The sequence below is a fragment of the Columba livia genome, chromosome 16, assembly GCF_036013475.1.
Source record: "Columba livia isolate bColLiv1 breed racing homer chromosome 16, bColLiv1.pat.W.v2, whole genome shotgun sequence".
NCBI classification, from domain to species: Eukaryota; Metazoa; Chordata; class Aves; order Columbiformes; family Columbidae; genus Columba; species Columba livia.
In genome coordinates, this window is record NC_088617.1 from 6,430,240 (window position 1) to 6,452,959 (window position 22,720).

Below are 22,720 nucleotides of genomic sequence, written 5' to 3' on the forward strand. Positions count from 1 at the left end.
ATGGAGAAGAGAAAATCTACTCGAGGGCCTCACCATGCGGTACTGCGTGTCCAGCATGAACGCCTGCTTGCGGTAGCGCTCAAAGAGAGAAATCTCCATGCCAAGGCTCTTGCAGAAGTCGTTGTTGACCACAGGCCGCAGCTGTTTGTGATCCCCAAGCAAAACAACCTGGAACAAACAGTGGACATCTCAACTGTGAGAGTGGTGGTGCTGGTGAAGGCAAGCAGCAATTTGAAAGGTTATTTTTACACAGACATGTGTTGCTTCTTATTTATGTTACAGTTATGGCAACCTCAACATGTTGGGCATTATATAAAAGTCCTGAGCCAGACAACAGGGAGCTTTGTTCCCATCTAACACGAGAAAGAGATAATGTACTAAAGTCTACCATGATCTGCTCTGTGCTTCTTGTCATGTTAATGCTTTATACCTGGGTCAGCACATTTTTTGGTGGCCATGACACCCACCCTGTAAAGAAGCATCAAAAAATCCAGCCACACCATCACTTGTTTCTCTTGCATAAAGAATTATAGAATGTCATGAGCTGGAACGGACCCACAAGGATCATCGAGTCCAACTCCTGTCCCTGCACAGCACAACCCCACAGTTCACACCATGTGTCTGAGGACGTTGTCCAGTCTCCTCTTGAACACTGTCAGGCTTAGAGCTGTGACACCTCCCTGGGGAGCCTGTTCCAGTGTCCAGCACCCTCTGGGTGAAGAACCTTTTCCTAATGTCCAACTGACCCTCCGCTGGCACATCGTCCTGCCATTAAAAGCCAAGAGCAAGTCTGGAGGACACACCATGGGTGTAGATTTTAGTTATAGTCAGCATAGTTATTCCTCAAAACAACTCCCTGAAGATACAGATACTACCAAGATACTACCAGATACACAGATACTACCAAGAACAACCTTAAAACTTGGTAACACTGGGAAGAGCAGCATGGGAAGGGGTGCAAGACATGCAGAAGTCTGAGAGCCCTGAGCGGCCGTCCTAAAGATGCGGATTTGGAGAGGGCTCACCTTGGCCGCGCGGTGGTGGCTGACCAAGGGGATGAGGGTCTCGGGCTCGGTAGACATGGCGCACTCGTCGATGATGATCTGCTGGACATTGAGCTTCTCCAGGCAGGGGGCAGACGCGGCTGAGCACGTGCACAGGATGACATCATGGCGCAAAAGCTCATATGTACGAGCATCTACCAACTGCTTTTTGTACCTGGTGGTTGACAGAGAAGAAACAACGTAAGGGAAACTTCCCTGGATTTCTCATGCCAGAACCAGGCAGAGGCTAACCTTTCCCAAAATGATCGTGGTTCCATCTCCCTCCCCAGGATGAGCTGATATTCCCAGAAAAGGGCTTTGGACGGATGCTGTAGGAAATGAGCTTTGTCCTGAACTCACCAGGGGCTCAGGGGGGAGGATGGAAGTGTCTCATAGCCATAATATGACTTTTTATCCAGACAGACACGAGCACCAGAGCAGAAGTGATGCTGAGGCTCTGCACTGAGCCGCTAACCCCAAGCTAATAACTTTTTATCACCATTCCGAACACACAACTTATTAATCTGTTGTGATGTTTTCACCTAGTCCCTTGGCTTGTGCAAGTCAGGACAAATCCGCTGACTGTCACGCCGCCTATGAGTTTGTGTCAGCCAAAAGCCAGCAAATACAGACCAAACCTCTGCACTGTGCTCCTCCAGGCAGTGCCTCAGACGGCCAACGTCAGCCGTCCCTCTCCAGGGTCTCTTTCTACTCACTTCTTTGTTTCTTTTTCTGTTATGTGCTCTCCTTTCTTCATCCGGGCATCAAAGCTACAGATCTGCTGGTACAAAGGGTTGGGTGGCCGTCGAATGCGATGATGCAGGATTATTTCACTGAATAAAGAGTCAATAAATAAATATTTTCCCCCAACACAGACCCAAGTGATCTCTTCCACAGCAAAGCACATCACATCTGCCCACGTGGAGAAACCCCGTTAGCTAAAGCAGTCAGAGCCAGACTTTTCCATCTTTATAGACCTAACACTTAGCTCACCCTCGAGGACACAAAATACAAGCACTTTTCATCAGCAGTTGCAAGCAGGAGTGAAGTCAGAGACTGTTAGAGCTCTTCAAAAGAGAGATGAAAACATCTGGATGCTTTCAGCAACTTGGGTTTCCTGACTAGGTGCTACATTTGTATACACCCTCACTTGGGAAAATTAGGCAAAAAGCAGGTTAATAGCACTGCTCCACAGCAACCGAGTGGAGACTGCGTTTGTTCTGGTTTGTTCAGCTTTACTGGTACAGAAAACATAATTGCCCGGCACTCTCGGAGCGTGTGGGCCATGAGGTCCTACCTGAGATCACGATTTGGCTTTGCATCCCGCAGGGCTTTGCGGGAGAGGTGCCGGTTGCTCCCCGGGTACGGGTATTCCATCGACTCAATGGCCTCTCCGTAAACCCGCAGCGGTTTCGGGTTCTTCATCTTCAGCAGCATCTCTGGGGCAAGAGAACAGGTCAGACAGCAACAGGCACCGGTGAGGCTGAAAATCCTCATCCCCTCGGAGGTGCCCGGGGTTCGCGGTGCACGCACCCTTTCTCCCCACCCCTCGCTCACCAGCCCCTGTCACTGGTCCCGTCCTGTGCGAGGGCTCTGCTGCAAGGACCAGTCTGTGCTTTCTGCCCTCCAGTCCCCCAGCCTCTGCTCACAGCCACATGTTCTCCTTCCTACCAGCACTAGCTGCTTCAAAGGTTTAGAATCACAGAATCATTTTGGTGGGAACAGACTCAAGATCATTGAGTCCAACTGTTCCCCCACCCCTGGCACTACCCCATGTCCCTGAGAACCTCATCTCCACGTCCGTTCAACCCCTCCAGGGATGGTGACTCCATCACTGCCCTGGGCAGCCTGTTCCAACGCCAAACAGCCCTTTCTGGGAAGAAATTATCCCCAAATTTCCAACCTCAGCCTCCCCTGGCACAACTTGAGGCCGTTTCCTCTCATCACTTGTTCCTGGGGAGCAGAGCCCGACCCGCCCTGGCTCCAAGCTCCTTTCAGGCAGTTCAGAGATCAGAAGGTCTCCCCTCAGCTCCTGTTCTCCAGCTGAACCCCCCAGGTCCCCCAATCGCTCCCATCACACTTGTGCTCCAGAATCGATAGTTACCAGCAACAACATCAACAGACTTGTTGGATGGGCCACAGTACAAGATGCATTTTCTACTGCTGGAATCTTCCTCTTGCAAGGGTGGTGGTTGCTCCTTCTCGACACTCTCCTCATTCAGCTTATGGAACCAATAGACAATGTGAGTTCCAACAACAGTTTTCCCCGTGCCTAGAAAAGCAAGGAGATGGTTCCTGAAAACACTTTAGCTGCAACACCCTTGCTTTGCTCTACATCAGCATCTGGATGATCAGTCATGAAATAAAATCAAGAACAGAGGATACTGCCTTGAGGAGCTGTGGGTGATGCCAACCCATGCTACCTTCTCCTGTCTCACCAAGGGTCCATGGAAAGTTCTAACCTGCCTTTCAGAACAAAGTAGATGTGTGTTCATGCCATCCATCAGCCTTACCTGGTGGGCCTTGGATGAGTGCGAAGGGTTTTCTCAGAGCAGTCAGAATCGCCTGGTTCTGACTCTGGTTGAGCTTCCTGTGGCTGCCAGGCAGATCAAAGGATTTTTGCTGAAGGATTCTGGATGTTGTCACTGTTATGGCAAAGAGCCAAAAAAACAAGTTTAGAGCAGGTTACTGACAGCAGCATGCAGGGGATTCCACAGGAGGATGCAACAGGTACTAAGTGATCGTGGCCCATTTACAAGACCACCTACAAATAATCCTTGTCCCACACCAAGAGCTTCTGCCCATGAACCTTGATGTTTTGGGATTAAAACATACCCCGCGCCCCTCTCCAGCAGAGCATCCTGCACCCCTGGTACCTTCACGCTGCCAGGCAGCTCCTCTCTTCCCTTGGGGTGGAATCTCCTGCTCTGGGAGCGTCATCCCCATGGCAAGAACCACAGAGCTGCGGCGGCACCTGGCCGGCCAGAGGCACAGAGCCACCAGGTAAGAAAGGAGAATATTTGCACTGACCTTTTTGAGGTGGTTCATGGCCAAGGGCGATGCTTTGAGCAAGCTCGGAGGCATACCTGAGCTTCCAAATTGCCTTCTCTTTCCGTCTGACAGACAGGGAAAAATAAGAATGAATGGAATGTAGCATAAAATAGGGAACATTGCAATAGAGCAGCTGTCTTGTTTATTTTTTCTCTCTGCTTTGGTGTTGCATTAAATCCTTCCACAAAGAACTTGAACCAAAACAACACTTACTCTGCTTTTTTGCATCTGGGACTATTGCTTAAATGTCTGAAGATCTGAGCCTGTTGAGAGCAAGGAGCATGACTTCTGTCCCAACTCCATTTTATTATGGTCCACCCCATTTAATTGGATTAGCTTCCAATTCTTTGCTAAAACTCACAATATAAAAGGAAGCATATTCTGCCCTGAAAAATCTGCAGCAGCTGTTGCTGCGTAGCAGGCCGTGCTGTGTACAAAGAAGGGCAAACTCGCACTCAGCTCTGCTTTAACAAGAGCAGATCTTGCTTCACCGCACCACAGGGGAATGATTGAGAAATCGGGGAGCACGTCTGCTGAGCAAAGCCTGATCCAGTGCTTCCCGCTGCCTTTCGTAACCCATAATGCAGCAATCCAGTGACAGAAGAAACAGAAGCCCTGAGAAATTTCAGCACGACACCTTCCCCTATCTCCCCATTCTCAAGGTCAACCAGAAGAGCAACAGACCATCTGGAGAGCAAATCTGAGAGACGCTGCCACCCCCAAACATCCATGGCCCATCAGTAGGGGCAGTGGGAGCTGGGAAAAGACAGATTTTTCGGGGATCAGCTGCACCAGCGAGCAGTTTTGGGTGCAGCAGAAGAGACCCATGGAAAGCGTTGCTCTGCACGGACAGGTCAAGCAGAGCAGCACCCACCAAACACTTACACATCTGGCAGCATCTTTGGAATGAGCTCCACCGTAAACCTGGCCGAGGCCTGGGAGATTTCCACAGGGATGTTCTCCATGGACATATAGTGGATGTAGAAGTTAATAGTCTGTTGATCAGTCCTGTCAGACTTCTCATTCTCGCTGAACTCCTCAGTGATCCCGTGAGCCACCCAGGTGTAGGTATCTGGATCAACTGCGAGCTTGCTTTCTGACCTACCCTTGTTAATAAAAGTCAGGTTCTGGAGGCCGTGGCTAAGGCATTCCTCATCACTTTGAAGGCTCCCAAGCTTCAGCCCACCCAAGCGAATGCACAAGTAACAGTGGTTGAAGTCCACTTCAATGGAGCACTCCTCCAAAACGTGTTTCTTTAGGAGGAAGTTCCCTTGCAGCTGTCCTTTGCTTGTCCTTTGCTTCGCCCAGGTTATTTTAACATCGTGAAGAACAATTGAGTCATTTTCAGCCACCGCACACGACGCAGACTCCATGGCGCTCATCGGCATCCACACCTTGCTGTACTCTGCTGCGTGCTTGTACTTGTCCTTGGACGGGAGGGTGGCATATGCAGAGAAGCAGTCAATGGGCTTTTCCGTGTGCTGCAGGCAGATGTCGAAACCCGGCGTCACGCACCAGAGCTGGACGAAGGGCACCAGGAAGCCCCGGCAGACGTCGGTGGTGAGCTGGAACTGCAGCGTGTCACCAGCGCACAGCTCCAGGGAGATCTCCATGTAGTGTGAGCACAGGCTCTTCTGCACCCGGCCCATGGGCCGCTGGTACAGCTTCTCGGTCTTCTGCAGGAGGGAGGCCGCCGTCTCAAACTGCTCATTCCTGACGGCTGCCAACACGTCTTGCCAAGTCTGTGTGTCAAAGAGGGTGACGCTGCGGTCACGGAGAGGTCCTTCACGCAGGCCGTGCTCCTTCATCATCTCCGCAGAGTAGACCCTCCTCTTCCACATCAGCCTGATGCTGCTCCGCTGCTGGATGAACACGGGCTGCTCTATCAGCTGAAGAGACCTGTAGTTGATTATCTGGGGGTCTGGAAGACTATCTTTGTTCAGTGGGAACAGGGCTTTAAAATATTTGTTCATCTCTTCGATGTCTACCACGAAGGCGATCTTCTGCAGGACTTGGTCCTTCAGCTGGGTGGCCATCTGCAGGCAGCGGGCCCTCTTCTCGTACATTGTTGCCTTGAAATTCTTCCTGTTGAAGTCATGACAGAGAAACTCAATGTCATCCACAGAATAGATGACGGGCTTCTTGCGGAGCACAGAATGAAGGTGACGCTGGACCACGACATCCATATACCGGCGGATGGGAGAGGAAGCCCAGGTGTAGGAGTCAACATGCAGGGAGTAATGACCAGCTTTTGACTGGACGGTAGAGTTGGAGCGGCTGAAATAGGAGCGGCTGAGCAGCCTCCTGAATTCCAGGGCCACAGGGGCCAGCTTTGGGTGGATGTCATCCGTAACAATAAGGTCGAGCATCTTGTGAAAGTCTCGAACTTTAGCAGCTAACTGCAGATGCTCCCAGATGGGGGCCATGAGACTAAACACATTTTTGGAGGAGTCTTGTCCAGGAGGCACCTCTCCCAGACGGTGTGAGAGATGGATGGAAAAAGGAAGGATGTGGCTGTACTTGTTTTTCATGAGTGACAACTGCTGAGCGTTTGGCTCGCACTGGCACCGGAGAGGAGTGACATTTCTGGTGTCCTCCTGGTTGGTGAGAAACTCAGCCACGAAGCTGTTGAACATGATCATTAACTCTTCTATCATCTGATGGGATCCCCTGCTACCAGGGGAGCTTCCCTCATCCAACTGGTCATAGAAACAGTCCTCCTGCAGCCGCAACTTGCGGTGGATCCTGGAAAAGTGATAGGCCACAGCTATACAGTCCTCCAGGGTATTGAAACGAAGGGCCCCCGCCGCCCCCCTGTAGTGGTCCTTAATGAAGAGCTCAGCCTCTTCATAGGACAGCTGCCTGTCTGAGCTGATCACTGAGATGGTGAAGACCCTCTTCAATATCTCATCAGTCTTCTTTTCTACGGTGACAAACAAGGAAACCACCCGACGTTCCTTCTGCGGCAGGAGGCTGCAGACATCTCGGCTAATGTGGGGTGGGAACATGCACAGAGGCTCTTGGGTGGGAGCGTAGTAGGTGACACCCCGTTTCTTTGCTTCCAGGTCCAAGGCGCTGCCTTCGGGAATGACGCTGGCCACGTCTGCAATGTGGATCCCAATCTCATAGTGACACCCCAGATCCCTCACGCTGATAGCATCGTCCAAATCCCTGGCACCTTGGGGGTCAACAGTGAAGGTCGTGTAACTCCGACAGTCCTTCAGGTTTTCCTTGGTGAGGTTTAGTTTGCTGCTGGAGGTGTATTTGGCTGACTCCTTGGTGACAGTAGCTGGGTATGTCTTCTTCAAACCATACTCCAAGTCGAGGATCTTCAAGCCTTCTTCCAAAGTCAATGCTGCATGCAGAATCTCTGTTATTATCCCCAAAGGGTAGTAAAACCCTTCCCGCCAGGAGATAACCTGGACACAGAAGAGGTGGCATCTCCTGGTCTCCTGGCTGATCTTCTCGCAGTTGACCACCCTGTACTTCCCATTGACAAGCCTGCGGATGGGAATGACATTGGGTTTCTCTTTTAGCCCTGGGACAAATATTTTGGTGACAGTGCGATCGATGGGTATCATCACCCGGGGATCGAATTCGTCCATCATGCAGATGAAGGTCCGCTCTCTGTCAGCGCGCTTTAGGATGCCCACCACCTTCCCCTGAGGGCGGTGGCTGCCACTGTCAGCCGTGCTGCCCTGCAGAATTTCCACCAGCACCTCGTCCCCCGTGAAGGCCGTCCCACAGTGAACTCGGCCTTTGATCTGAATGCTCATGGCAGGTGAGTTGTTGAGGGTGAAGGCAGAAGCTCTGTCGAACCATTCTTTGATCAGCTCGCATCTCTTGTACATTTTGGGGTGCATGTGCAGATACTCCTGCATCACCTGAGAAGAAAAGCTGACGTATTCCTGCCTGTCCTCCCACAGGCTTGAAGCCTCAGACTTCACTTTCAACAGCCCTTCCTCAGACACTGTCACCAGCATGTTCTTGCTCTCATCTAAGAGCTCCTGCAAGATGGGATCATCAAGATTCATGCTCTCATCCTCAGAGCTCCAGGAATCCGTGTCGCTATCCTCCTCGTCCGCCTCTGGGCTCCTCCTGCTCCAGCTCTCCTTGTCACACGCTGCCTGTTTGATCTGGGCCATGGTCAGGTTCTCTGGGAAGATGCTGCCCTTCTCGATGCACCACTGGATGAAGCGCTTCCACACCTTGCTGCACTGGCCATGAGAGCACAAGGCCACGGCATCCCCCACCGCGACAACCAGTGACTGGGCCCGGGTCATTATGGTGTTGAGCACTCTGGCTTCATTGAAGAACTCGAGGTGGTGGGAAGCCGAGACACTCAGGCTCTTGCTGGTGTGGACTGTGCTGATGATGATCACCCGGAACTCCCTCCCTGCACCAGAGGGGACAAGGGAGATGTCACTCACATGAACTCAATGGGGAAGACCCTGCCTGGCTGCCACCTGGTGCTCTGCCCATCTACACTGGGCAGCCTGTTCCAATGCCCCACAGCCCTTTCCAGGAAGAAATTGTTCCCAAGATCCAACCTCAACCTCCCCTGGCACAACTTGAGCCCATTTCTTTTGCCTCTGTCTCCCCTCAGCTCCTGTTCTCCAGCTGAACCCCCCAGGTCCCTCAGCCGCTCCCATCACACTTGTGCTCCAGCCCCTTCCCCAGCTCCGTTCCCTCCTCTGAACTTGCTCCAGCACCTCAAGGGCTTTCCTGCAGTAAGGGGCCCAAAACTGACCCAGTCACTGCCCTGGTCCTGCTGGCCACACCAGTGCTGGTACAAGCCAGGATGCTGGTGGGTTTTTTGGCCACCTGGGCATATGCTGGCTCATATTCAGCCACTGTCACCCACCACCCCCAGGAGGACACCACCACCCAGGCACCAGGGAGGGATGGGCACTGTGGAGACCAGATAGAAGCCAGGCAATGGAGCAGTGGGTGCCCATGGAGCTGCCCCATGTACTCAGAGCCACCAGCAGACCCCACCAGCCATCCCTCACACACACAGGTGGAGTTTTCTGTGAATCCCAAATCCCTCAGTGAACCCAGGGTCTAGCAGGGGCATGAGCAGTGACCATTGGCAGGAATCCCTCTCCCTTTGAGCACAGCTCTGCTGATTGCCCGACAAACAACAAACAGCCAGAGGCACCCTGGTGACTGCAGAGCTGGGGAAAGACTGCAAAGAAAGGGTGTGGGGATAGAAACACCCCAGGGGTCAGTTATTCTCACCACGAGGAGTCCCAGCTGCACAATAAAACAAATAATAATAATAAAAGCAGGGATGAGTCATAAACTACATCCTAGAGGATAAACCCAGCCCTGTCCCTCTCTCTTCACCCAGAGCAGCAGACTCCTCCTTTAGTGAGCTGTTCTGGGATTTTTTTTCAGCAACTGGTACCCACAGGCCATCCTGGTTTCAATTCTCTTCTATTACTGGCCCCCCTGCTGGTACTTGGGGCTTCACATGATTCACACATGCTCAAGCCCCCAGGATTGCACTCAGAGGGTTTTCACCCTCCTACAAAGCAACATCCATATATTTGAAACGAGTTGACAGCTAGGTGCAGATTTAATTCAGTGTGAAATCTTATTTGCTAAGGAAAAGATGAAATGAAAGAATTCCCAAGCAGAAGGGGATGGAAATCAGCCGAAGGATTTCCAGGCATCCGCTCTCCACTGGCGCTATGGGGGCTGTGGTGGGAGAGCCATGGGAAGGGCAGGGGAGCTCTGCCCCCACCACACACACTCTCCCACAGAGGGATTTGCCACAAGATCAGCCAGTATGTTGCATTTTAGCAAGTGGGACAACATTAGGATGCCAGAAACACTTCTGCTACTGACCGGGTATCTCCTCCCCTTGCTCATTACTGTGTATTGCGGCTGTAGCTGCAATAGACCCTCCTGTCCACCAGCATGAGTGGGAAAGTTCTCCCCAGCATGCAGAAGACCTCAAAGCACAGCCAGATGTGACTAACACAAACCTGGCAAGTTTTCATAGTTTTCTACCACCACGTCTTGTAGCTGCTTCTTCCTCAGCTCTTGTCGTGTTGCAGAAACCTGTTAAGAAAGAAATGGGCACAACTGAATAGTTCCCGCTCAGAAACACCCTCCACCTGACACCACGGTCCCTCACCCTTCTCAACTGAAGGTTCCCCAAAAAAGTCACTCGACATCAGCCACAGGTCCCGGGCTGACTTCAGCCAGTTCTTCCAGTGCTGTCCCAGTTAACCTGCCTGGAGGATGCTCAAAAAAACCTTCAATTAACCCATCCCACCATGAGCCATCTCTGCACCAACCACCCATGATGTACTAGGTGAATGGAGGGTCCCTCTAAAAAACCATGGGTGGCATATGAGCCCCCAGATTCCCTATTTTTACTAGGTTTATCATCAATAGAGTCCAGCATTGATCAGGGAGTGCTCAAATGGGTGGTTCTCCCACATACCTGCATCCCGTGGGACACCACACAGATCTTCTTCAGGTCTCGGACACCCCACTCGTCTGGCCACCTCTGATAGATCTCCTTCACCTTCTCAATCACTTGTATTATCTCAGAGGTGTTGTGCCAAGAAATCATGGACAAATCCCGTTCAGCCACACCAGACACGTGGCAGAAGACAAGTGGGAAGATTTCGGGATGGGGCGGGATTTTCCCACTGGCTTGGATAGCATTGCCTTTGCCGATGTAGAAGTGTTTGGAGACAAACTCAATGATGCCTGCAGTGGAACGGTAATTCTCATTGAAAATGATCCTGCTCTTCATGGCCACTTCATGCTTCTCTTTCTGGTAAAACTGAAAGAGTCGGTTTAAGAGGGTGTAATCAGCAGACTGTCCGTCCCTGACACAGAACAGCTTTGGGGTTATCTGCATGTGGTCCCCAGCGAGGACGATCCGAGTCTCAAAAGTGGCGTAGGCAAGCGGAACCAAAGCTTCGCATTCCAGCATCTGAGCAGCCTCGTCGATCATGATGTGGGTGAAGAAGCCTGGGGGAACCCTCAGGTTCTTGGATAACATGGAAGTGGTAATAATGATGCGGTGCCGGTCGATCTCCGCCTGCGTGGGGTGGCGGAAGGAGCGCTGGTCCGGTGAGAGGCAGCAGTACATCTGTGTGGTGGGATCCGTCATGTTGGTGGGACGGTCAGTGGAAATGATCCTCAAGGGAACAGCCCATGGGTGCCCGCTGGTCACGTAGTTATGGAAATACTCCCGGATGTAGATGTCAGCAGCACTGGAGGGGAACAAAAGGGGAAAATATCAAGGAATTGTGTTTTTCCCAATTCTGTGGCCATCATCCAAATCCACTATCTGATTATTCGCCAACACACCCCCAAAATCTCCCCCAGTTTTGTGTGAGAACACACTCATCACAGGAGATATTTCCAAGCCTATTTTGAGGGTCTGGCTTAAAATAGGAGTTGATACTCAGGAGTAGCGTGTCTCTCCATACCCATACAGAAAAATGCAATGTGTCTAACAAAATTTGTGTCCCTGCTTCTCTCTAGGGCCAAGTCCCACAGACGTCCCCTCTGACAGCTGAACATCCCTGGCCCAGGTGGGTGGCACCAGAACTGCAGAAGCAGCTTCAGTGCAACCGGAGAGCCTGAAAGAGGCTCAGATTAGCAGCCACCCATCTATTATACATTAAAAACGAAGGCAGTAACAACCTGCAGGACGGGCACGCTCTTTTCAGCGTAACTGCTCTAATTTTAACAATCATGCCCTGGTTTCTCTGAAGGCGGATTCAATGGCAGTCAGACCAAATCTACATTTCCTCTTCCCCTGGAAGAGTCAAAAAACTGGCGTGTGCACAGAGCACAAGAGTCTTCAAGAGCAAGTAGAACACAGTATTATCCCCGCAGAGTCAGGCAAGAGCTTTCTCCTTCTTGCCGTACACAGCGAAGGTTGAAAGAGCAAAATGTCTCTCCAACCCCATCCCCATTTTATAATGAAACAGGAATATGCTGTTCCACAAAGATTTCACCCACATCAGGTTTCCTCCTAGCAGGAAGTCCTAGAGCAGTTTAAGACATATTAAATAAACAAGAATTTCTTTAAACAAGTAATTGAAATGCACACTAAGCAAAGGGCAGCTAAGCCCCGTCTCACACCCCCTGGCCCCATTCCATCCCAACAGAGCAGCTCACTTGGCCCATAGCCCCGGTGGCCTCTTCCCCTCATCCCTCCCCACCTACCTGTTGGTGTGGGTGCAGATCAGCACCCGCGTGTTGGGCTGCCTGAGGATCTCGATGGTGGCCATGGCCAAGGTGAACGTCTTCCCTGTGCCGAAAGGCCCATAGATGAGCAGCGGTGGGACCTGCCGGCTGCTGGTGGCTTGGCCTGTGATGAAGGAGATGGCCAGTTTCTGCTTGCTGTTCCCCCGCTGCGGTGACCCAAGGGAGTAGGGGACAGAGCAGCTGGCAACATCTGGTAGGACCAGCTTCTCATCCAACAGGCGGTCCACAGCCTGGTGCCACTGTCGGAACAGCAGCTGGTCGATTTGGAACTGGATCTCCACCTTGTGGGAGGTGTTTGGCTTGAAGTTCAGCTCTGAGCAGCATCTCTTTGGTATCTGTAGCCAGATGGTCTTCTCCGTGGTGGCTTTATGCTCCACAATAACCTCATAAACCTGATTGTCAACTGGTGGGTCAAGTGCCAGGAAAGCTGTGGGCGCAGACCTGCTCAGCAGATAGCCCTCGTCGGTGTCCGGTGAGAGGTTGTAAGGGGTACACACTTCAGCAAACAGCTCACCGGAGACAGCGAACTTCATCCCCACCGAGAGGCTCTGCAGCGTGGGGCTCAGCGAGATGAGAACACGCAGGTTGAGTCTGAAAGGAGGAAACACCCCGGTGAGCAGCAGAGAACCTGCCCATCAGCTCAGCAGCAATCCAGGGCTGAAGAACAAGCCCCAGCCTCTCCCCTCCTACCCCTACCCAGGAAAACACCTTTCCTGGAATGTTTCCATGTTTCTTTCTGGGAAGGTGCCCCAGGACCAACCCAGAAGAGATGGAGACTTCAGCAGCAGCCTGGTCCCAGGGTTGGCAATGGGACTGTGGTCCCCAGCGAGGAGAAACCCCTTGGGATCCACGCCTGGCACTTACTTGGCAACCAGAGCCTGCTCGGCTTCTTCCTCACGGAAGAGGAAGCTGTGCATCCTCTCACGGTAGTTGAGACGAGTGATGGGAACGGTCGCACTACCCTCACGCTGGTAATCTAGCGCCAGAGCAGGAGGTTTGTACTTGGCCAGCAGATCCACATCTTCCCCGGTCCTTGGCACGCTGGGAACGATAATCCGGTTCCCTCTGTCCCATCGCAAGAAGTTGACGGGGTGGAAGTTCTCCCTGGGGATGTGCTGAGGGGTCTCCCGCCGTCCCACCTTCACCTTGATCTTCTGTACGAGGACAGGGCGGCTGCCAAAGTCGAACACCACCCACTGCTCAAAGACGCCCAGCACGGAGCACTCCATGCAGACATCCACCAGCGCCGTGCGTGGGGAGGAGGGCAGGGTGGCCACGTGCTCCCCCCGAAGGTAGTGGAGGCCCCGGCAAAGTCCATTCCCAGAGAGGTAGAAATTGACTCCAGGTTCCTGTTTCAGGAGCGCCACGTGCTGCAGAGGCATCTGCCAGCAGAGGAGAATACAGAGACATGGTGAGGGCAGCCCACAGCTCGTGAGGTCCTTCCAGCAGCAGGTCCTACCCAAAGTTGCTGCAGGAACCAAACGCCATGCTGGACCTACAGTGCTCTTGAAATTCTCCTGAAAGAAGCTTATTCCTCATGCGACCTCACAGCAACTGTTTCAAGGTCTTAAAGAACCTCAGGTTTCGGTTTTATAGCAACTGAGCCTGTCTGCTGTAAACGGGAAATCTCCTACATTGGAGAGGAGAATTAGACCCAACTCTTGTCCCCAACACCCACGAAATCCTGGGCAGGGAAGTGTCTGAATCTTGTCATTTGTGATGATACGTGGGAGGTGCTGAGAGCAGGCGAGTGCACCCCAGCCCCACGGCACGAGATGAGACAGGAGACATTGTGGCTGCACCCCCTACACACAGTCTCAAATACACCACATGTCCTCACTGGGAAGTTCCCAAGTCCCTATTCTTCTGCTCCTTGCAGAAATAATAATTTGAAAAAACAAAAAACCGCAAAGGACAAGGACTGTGCAGAGCTGGGCTTACCTGGGAGTGGACCTTGAACTTCCAGCAGTATTTCATCCTCCTGTCCTCTGACTGCACGTGCAGGGGCTGCTCACACACGACTCTGATGCCCTCAATGTGCTCGGCCATCTGTGGGGGACACATGAGAGGAGGGGGACTGAAGGTGACAGTCCAGGGACACACTGCAGAACCCTCCATGGGGCCATCTTCATCCTTTGCCTTCACGCTATGTCCTCCAGAGAGGGGATTGTCAGTAAATAATGGTTGGACTCAATGATCTTAAGGGTCTCTTCCAACCAAAATGATTCTATGATTCTATGACTAAATCCTCATGCTCGGTCCTCACCCACCAGTGTCCTTAGGGAACGAAAGGTCCCCTGGCAGAGCAGCATGGCTGGGTGCCCCGAGCAGGCTCTTGGGTTGCCATCTCAAAAGGGGTGAAGGAGGAGGGACACAACACCCCTTTCTGCATCCCTGTTAGGATGGCGAGCAGTGTGCTCCGTCCCCCAGCTCTTACACAAGCAGCTTCTCTCGATGCGCAGGACCAATGCACTCCCACCCCATAACTCACAATGAACACCTCGTTGGAGCATGTTTGATACTCAGCGAGGAGCCGGTCCTGGTAGGACAAGAGCCCATCCTTCAGGGCTTGCTTCCTTTTCTTCGCGGCAACCTTCTTCCTCTGGATCCACTCCTGCAGCTCCTCGGCAGAGTGAGCCTTGGTGCAGCTTTTCCCCATTTCGCACATCTCTGCTCTGTTGGGAGAGAAGTGGAGGGCCCATGGGGAGGTTGGCAGCTGCCTGCAGGCCCTGCCCAGCACGCCCAGGGGACACTTTACCTGCTGCACAGGGAGAACTTGGTGAGCCCGAGTGGCGGCGCACGATGGACCCACTGGACAGAGGTGTCTGCCGAGAGCATGTGCCTGTGCTCCACGGAGGAGCAGTGGCTCTCAAAGCTCTCCTGCGAGCTGAATGTCACCAGGCAGACCCGGCAGTAGAAGTGCACGGGTGCAGGCGCCGCTGCTTTGCCACTGGTGCTGCAGGTTCCTGCGACTGGCAGCAGTAGGTCGGAGCGAACCAAGCCCTGCTCCCTCTCGGCTTCCCAGACGGCCATCTCCAGGTCGCTGTGGGCAAACTGGCAGCGCAGGGGGCCGTGCCGGCAGGGCTGGCCCCTGGACACGAACCGGCAGTAGCTGAGGGTGGCCATGAACTTGGGGCAGGGCCGCACGGCCGTGTACTGCTGCTGGCGCCGGCTGTCCGACACCACGTGCACCAGCAGCGGGTCCCAGCCGCGGTGACGCTCGCACAGCTGGCCCTGCCCACCCGCCGACACACGCTGGGGGCAGCCAAAGAAGCAAGGCTTGCAGATCTCCTGGAAACAGCCTCCGAACTCACTGGTAATCTCCCTGGCGGCGCTGGACGCGGGGAGGGGGCTGGCAGAGCAACCCCCCAGCTGTGCTTGCAGCACTGCAGCCTTCAGCTGCCACCGCTTCAGCTGCTGCTCCCTCTCGAAGTTCCAGACCATGGCCTCCTCGGGGCTCCAGGCGAACGTGCACTGGCTCCCATGCTTGAGGCAGCCCAGCCCCACCATATAGTACCTGCAGACGGCGTAGCGGGCCGGGGTGGGGAAGCCAGGCCGCTGGTACACCTTCTTCCAGGCTGTGCCGCGGCGGCCGCGGCGACGTGCCAGCAGGATCTCGTGCATGCAGTGGTGCTCCACCTCACGCACGTGGTAGATGGTCTCATTCTCCTTCACACTGCACTTGGAGCAGACCAGGAGCAGCTCCAGCTGCTGCTGGAGGTTGCCCAGCGGCACAGCCGGGCCGTTGGCCATCGGCATCCTCAGCGGCAGCTCGAGTCGAGAGACAATTAACGGCGGGAAGTTCCTATGAAGTGATGGTGATGCTGGGGGCAGGAGGCGCCATGGAGCGGTTGTGTCCTAACTCACTACGTACCTGCCAGCCATTGGTGCGAGTTCACAAAGCCTGACAAAGAAATGAGGAACAAGCGACTTAGCAGGAAACATCAGCCGGTGCCTGGCTGGGCACACGCTGAGGTGCCAGCACAGCCCAGTTCTGCTCACCAGCTGGAGCCTCACCCGCCACCCAAATTCCCCGAGACATCGTCACCACCCGAGCACCTGGGGTCTGTCCCCACGTGCTCAGCCAGAGGGGCTCCCAGGGATCAGGCTCTGGGCCAGGCTCAGCTCCGTCCCGCCGTGCTGCAGCTGGTGGCATTTACCACCCAGCGCAGGAGAGACGGCTGCCCTGGTGACCCCAGCACAGTCCCCACAGCCACCACCGACCTCCTCCCAGACCGCAGCTGGACGATCCAACTTCCTCTTCCCGCTGCCGGTGCCTCCCCCACCCCAGTTCATTCCTGCCAACTTCCTCTTTCTTTTTCCTTCTTTCCCCCCCAGCTCTGGCTGGGCAGCCCCATCACCGCTCCCCGTCGAGTGGGAAAAACCCAGTTCCAAACCCCAGCCCATCTTCCCCTGTGGCACAAGAGATTAATTGCAATTAATTAACAAAGCAACCGCCCTCTTTGTTCCTCAGATGCAGCACCCAAGACCAGGAGATGGGCATGCTGGAACAGGGACCCACTGGCATCTTCTCCAGCCGCCACCTCGGTAAACACCCGGCTGGGAGAGCGCCAGCTCAGCGGTGAGGAAGGTGACTCATGGCTCCCTGCCCTCCCCGGCCACCGGCTCCAGCATCTGCTAGCAGTTTCCTGGGTAACCAGAGTCCGGGAGCATCCCTGGGAATGATGCTGCAGCGTTTGGTGGCTTGGGGTGAAGGGAACATGCCAGGGCAGATCCACGGGCAGCAAGTGCTGCCAAGTGAAGCCACAGGTCTCGTGCTGAATAACCACCTGGGCCTCCGGAACTCAGCCACGACAGACGGGCTCCAGCAACACTCGGAAAGAGCCGTATTGATGGCTGTGGTCCTCCAATGGAGCAGGGGGAAACTTTCCACTGTTTCTGCAGAAACACGTTTCACTTCTAATTAAGACTGCTTTGCCTGTGCCGGGATGAACAGGCTGCTCGATGCAAGTAGGTGGGTGCTGAAGCTATTGCCCCGGCTGAGGCTGCAGGCAGCAAACACAGAGCCAGTGCTGCAGGGGGCAGCAGCTGGAGCATCACCTGCTCTCCCAGCACCATGAGCGAGCTCCTCGCATCCCATTCAGGTGCCACAGCACTCGCCAGCTGCCCAGCAGAGAAGAAGTCACCGAGTCCTACTCCTCTGCCATGCGTCAGGTTGGACACGTGCTTGGTGGATAAATACCCCTCCAGTTTATCTCCTGAGGTTTGGCAGCGAGCCTGGCACTGGGCAGAACTGATGCTTTCTGTTTCAGTCAGCTGCGAGGCTCTGCGGCAGAGCCCCATGGCAGAGCCCCATGGCAGAGCCAGCTCTTCCTGCACCACAATCTGGGTCACCGTGCCACGCCATCGGCTCCGCACCGAGAGCAAAATCACCTTGATTCATCTCTGCACCTTCATTTCCAAACCTTTACCTGCAGCCCTCCCGTGCAGACTGGCAGCCTGTACTTAAAGCATGATTTGTAGCTGGGTGGGCAGCGTGGTCCTGCTATGGCTCTGCCTGGCCTCTTAGCTAGAAATTGTCCATATCTTCAACATCTGCTGGGACCAGCGTGGTTCTGCCCAGGCATCACAACCCACATCATGCGACCTGTGGGTACCAAATCCCAGCAGAGCTGTGGGATGTGAACACAGCACCGGTGCTAAGGAAGAGCATCCTCAACCTAGAGTGGGGCTGGGGCCAGTGGAAAGCCAGGGCATCCCCATCCTCTGCCTGTAACAAGGTCACGGTCATCGCAAGGAAACCATTTCTGCAGCCCAGCTGCTGCACAGGGTTCAAGAGCTTTTTCTTCGCTCTGGTTCTACCACCAAAAAAGAAATTGGGGCTGCAGCAGAGGTTTTGGTGCTACCTGACTGCTGATTGATGCAGAGAAAATGCTTTGCACTGAAATGAAATAACTTGGGAAACAATAAAAATGGAGGAGAAAACCTCTAAACAATAAAAAAAACAGGAGGCGGAGTGGAACGCTGTGTCTCCTGTGGCACCAAGGGATGCTCCACTGATGCCCAGTGAGGCTATGGGGCTGCAGACCTGAGGCTGCTCCCTCCGCACCCACAGCCGACTCCTTAGAACAAACCCTCCTGGGACAGACACTCAGGTTTGGGATTTGTGCAACACTGTCACTCGTGAAAACTCCAAAATGCCTCAGTAATGCACAGGAGAGAAGAGGAAGCCTGATTGCTGGCACTTGGCTCCACGAGCTCCGTGGTCCCAGCACGTCCGCAGCCACAGGGCCCAGAGGAGACCCCGTCCTGCAGCGGCACCGACACCGAGCCGCTCCGGTAGACCATTGAACTACCCATAGAAACTATACAGGACAGCTAGGCTCTTACTGGTTTTCATCCCCAAAGCAGGAAATCCCAGTTCGGAAAAGCTAAGAGGGAGCGTTCTGCCTTTAAAGGGTCAACTCCCTTGCTGTTTATTTTTTTAAGAAAGCCTTTGATTTTGAGCAAGCTGCCAGAACATGCTCTGGGTCTGGAGGTGGGAGGGAAGAGGAAGGGGAACTGCAAACCCCTCTTCAAGTCTCTGCACAGCACCTGCACTGATGCCAAATAGAAGCCTTTTTCTTTCTGCAATGATCTTATACTGGAATAGAAAGGAAAAGAAGAAAAAAGCTAAAGGAACTTTTGAACTCCAGGCCCGGGCAGAGGCACAAGGAAGCTCAGGACACACACACACCACAAGATAGCAGTCCTACCCATGATAAAACTCTGATAGCAACAGGGCAAAATCCAAGTGCCATGAGGCAGGTGGAGCTGCGAGAGCAATATTTACTATCAAGCCACAGACTGCAATTTGCCAGCTGAATGTTATATATTTTAATAAAAACAACCTTTTCTTTTTTTACACTGGCCCTGAAAAGCCCAGCCTGGTGTTTAAAGCCACTTGCATCCCGCTGATGGGTGAAACAAGTCCCTCTAGCAGACAGGGAGGCTGGTTTAGTGCATGCCCAGCTCTGCACCCACTCCCGGCCCCGCTGGGGCGAGGATCTACCTCTCTCCCAAGTGCACATACCCTCACCAGGCACCAGCACAGACACAGGCAAGCGCTGCCCAGCACCGGTCCAGCCTCGCTGCAAACCTAACCGAACACACCAGCGCCTCGCCAACAGCATCTCCTCCGCGCTCGGGAGGATGTTTCGGGTCAGGTCCGAGCCACACGATGTCCGAGCATCATCCCCAGGCAGGCGCCTCGCAAGACTGTGCTGACGCCAGGGATAATCACATTTCCCTGGAAATGGCGAGTCGGAACACGACCGTGGCAGAGAAACACCCATCGCGCCTCCGCGGCTGAGTTCTGCCGCTCTGCGCCCCTCGGCCATTCTGGCCCAGTCGGGGGACGGTGGCCTTTTTGCCAGGTCTTGTCTCAATTAATTATTGACAGGAAATGAGGCAACATGTTGTGGGCGGATGAGCCAAGCACTCCTTGACCACAGCAAGTGACATGGGTCACTCTACGGGGATGGGGACAGATCGATGGCACAGCTGGGGGACCATGCACCTTGGGGACCACGGCCCCACTTCCTGGTTATCGGTTCTGCCAAGCACCGGATCTGGGCACCCAGGGAGTTTTTCCTGTCAGCTGCAAGTGCTCACAGCAGCAGCAAGAGACCAGCCCAGCATCCCCCAGCAAGCAAACGGCACGGCCAGGCTGGATGGGAGAGTTTGGCACTGCAGATGCTGCCCCGCGCCACGTGCTTCCCCATCACCTGCCCTTGTCCTCCGGTTTGCACTGAGGCCATGACCCCTCCAGTATTTCCCTCCTGGGCAAAACCAACCTCAAAAGTTCCAGGGCCCCTCCTTTCCCAAACCTTTTCCAACAAGACAGTTCACTCCACATCCTACTTAGAGATCCAGCACTGTCCTGCCAGCTGCAAAGTGACAGCCATGCCACCGCTGCCCGAGCGGGTGAGCAGGTACGAGCCCCCAGTTTGTGCACAGCCCCCAGGCACCTGCAGCCCCAGCTCCTGCATTTGCTTTATCCAACCGTAAAAACTTCCCTGGGAGCTCACAGACCAGGAACCCGAAGCTTGGAAGCAGCAGCAGGGACAGAAAAATTGCTGGGCATTGTCTTACAGAAGCCAGCACTGCACACCCTGACAGCCCAGGGCTCTGTACCCCAAAACCTGCACCCCGACCGTGCCTCCCCACGCTCCCGAAGGGGCTCCCAGCATGGGCAGGGATGCTGCGAATGGGGACAGGGACTGAGTGGGATGAGCATCCTGCACTGCCCTGCAGCACCCCGAGCCCTGCAGCACCCCAAAGCGCTCGGAGGGGACACCGGGAGCACCCGGTACCTGCAGCACCCTAAAGCGCTCTGCGGGGACACCGGCAGCACTCCGCTCCCTGCAGCACCCCGGAGCACCCGGTCGCTCCGCAGCCCCCCGGTCCCGGTGCCCACCCCGCCGCTCTCACCGCTGTTGCTGCCGCTGCTGCTGCCGCTGCCTCCGGGCGGGGGGACGCGGGGACTCGCCACCGCCACCGGTTTCGTTTCTGGGGCCTCCCCGCATTTAAACCGGGGCCGGACTTCGCGGAAATTGCATCACGGCGGCCCCGCCCCGCCCGCCGGCACCGGGGGGAGCCCGCACCGGCACCGGGCGGCAGCGCTTCCCGCACCGAATGGACGGTGCTCCCACCCCGGGGGTCCCCGTTTCCCACCCCCGGGGTACCCGTTTCCTACCCCGGTCCCGTTTCCCCCCGCACATCACGGGGCCGAGTTTCCCCCCCGGTCCTGCCCGACCCCCGGCGGAGGGACCCTCCCGGGGCCACCGGCCGCTGCTCACCCGCCGAGGGTCGGGGCTCGTCCGCACTCCGGCTCGAGACCGGCGGTCCCGCCTGCTCCGGGGAATAATAAAACGAATACTCAGCAGCAGCCGTGGTCCCAGCCCGGCCGGGTCCCCCCGCAGCCCGACGGCCTCCGCTTTTAAAGGGCTCCGGGGAGGGGCGAGCGCTGATTTCCTTTCGGTTCGCCAGCACCGCTTTCGTTTTCCGTTTCTTTCCCTGTCCTATGAGTGCACCCGCCTGCAGAAAGTTCAACCTCGAGCCAAAAGACAAACAAACAGAAAAAATTCCCCCCCCGGCAGCGAGTGTGCTCCGAGGGTATTTGCAACGGGCTCAGTGCAGGGCGGCAGCACCCACACCCTGGGTGACAAGAACCCGCACCCTGGGGTGCAGGGACGTGCCATCACGTAAGCACCATCAGCTGATGCTCAGCACCTGGGGGGCTCCTCAGCCCCCACAGCAGCTTAGTGCAGTCCCAGCACAGCCCAGGATCTGCATCCTCCTCCTGCACAGCTTGGTGCTGCTGTACATCGAGGGTGCTGTGCACAGAGAACTCTGCTAACACTGCAATCCAAGACCCTCCGAGAACACACACATCCCAGCAAAATGCCAAAGCCCCCCTCAAGAGGTTCCTCTAACCCTGCAGCCCCCCAGGACCACACCGCAGGATGGGGCTCACCAGCCTGGACACGAGGCTTCGGAAAGAACCAACCTGCAGACCAGACACTGTGCTCAACACAGCTATGCCCCCCGGCCCCAGCCTTCCCACCTAATACAATTATCTTCATGCCAACGGCCAGCTGCAAGCTCAGGGAAGCAACCAGGCAAAACTCACACATCTCCAACTATGAGCGACCGTAAGAGGTTTCAGGCACTGGAGGCAAAGTTTCCCCGCTGACTGCAATGTTGTTAAGTGCCTCCGTCGAGGGATGGGCACATTCTGCCTGGTGACGCTGCACAGGTGCCCCGACACAAAGCCAGGGTCAGAGAGGGAAATAAAAACTCACCCGGAAACAAGCGGGAGGAGGAAACGCCGAGGAGACAAAAACTAGCCTGCAGAGTAGCAGGGGAGAAAGGAGGGGCAGGGACTGTTTTCTGGCATGTTTGTCAACAGCAAAGGAAGAAGGAAGAGGAACGATGTTTTTGCCTTCCCACTTTGCAGGGTTGCACCCATCGATTGGCCCAGGGGGAGCCCCGACGGAAAGGGGCTTTCACTGCGGGGAGGGTGCGGAGCTGCACAGACCTGCGGGTGCTGGATGGACCAACCAGAGTGGTGGGTGGTTGTGCGAACCAGCCCCCTCAGGAGCTGCCCCTGCAGAGCCCCCTGCCCGGCTGCCCTGCCCGGGAAGGAGCTTCCTGGCCTTTCCCTTTGCAGCTGCCATGAGAACCGTTATCAGCGCCGGGGCCCCCCATCCCTGCACAGGAAAAGAGTGGCCCCTTCCCCAGGGAAGATGCAGCCCTGGAGCTGAGTGAGGCCAAAGAGCTCAGGAAGGTGCCAGCTCCAGACCCCGAGCTGGGGGGGCAAGCACAAACACTGGGGCAGCAACAGTGATGGAGCCCATCCCTGGTTTGTGTTGTGT

The 22,720-nt window shown here is 55.0% G+C and overlaps 1 protein-coding gene across 4 annotated transcripts in view; it reads right to left on the bottom strand.

The window, feature by feature from the left end:
- HELZ2 (helicase with zinc finger 2) overlaps window positions 1–22,259 on the bottom strand; it is a 28,956-nt gene extending 6,697 nt beyond the window's left edge. Inside the window, exons 1-16 of one of the 4 annotated variants that reach the window (XM_065032178.1) lie at window positions 22,148–22,259; window positions 15,100–16,245; window positions 14,833–15,016; window positions 14,283–14,390; window positions 13,206–13,723; window positions 12,300–12,932; window positions 10,552–11,335; window positions 10,088–10,163; window positions 4,980–8,490; window positions 4,074–4,159; window positions 3,557–3,688; window positions 3,148–3,315; window positions 2,341–2,482; window positions 1,760–1,876; window positions 1,026–1,218; window positions 34–168 (exon numbers count right to left, since the gene is read on the bottom strand). In XM_065032178.1, coding sequence (XP_064888250.1) covers window positions 34–168; window positions 1,026–1,218; window positions 1,760–1,876; window positions 2,341–2,482; window positions 3,148–3,315; window positions 3,557–3,688; window positions 4,074–4,159; window positions 4,980–8,490; window positions 10,088–10,163; window positions 10,552–11,335; window positions 12,300–12,932; window positions 13,206–13,723; window positions 14,283–14,390; window positions 14,833–15,016; window positions 15,100–16,100 — 7,788 coding nt within the window. In that variant the 5' untranslated portion in view covers window positions 16,101–16,245; window positions 22,148–22,259. Of the gene's footprint in view, window positions 1–33; window positions 169–1,025; window positions 1,219–1,759; window positions 1,877–2,340; window positions 2,483–3,147; window positions 3,316–3,556; window positions 3,689–4,073; window positions 4,160–4,979; window positions 8,491–10,087; window positions 10,164–10,551; window positions 11,336–12,299; window positions 12,933–13,205; window positions 13,724–14,282; window positions 14,391–14,832; window positions 15,017–15,099; window positions 16,246–20,774; window positions 21,093–21,142; window positions 21,418–21,975; window positions 22,123–22,147 lie in introns of those variants that run through there. The other 3 variants (XM_021282301.2, XM_065032176.1, XM_065032177.1) reach the window with 3 other exon arrangements.
- Between the last annotated feature and the right edge of the window lie 461 nt (window positions 22,260–22,720).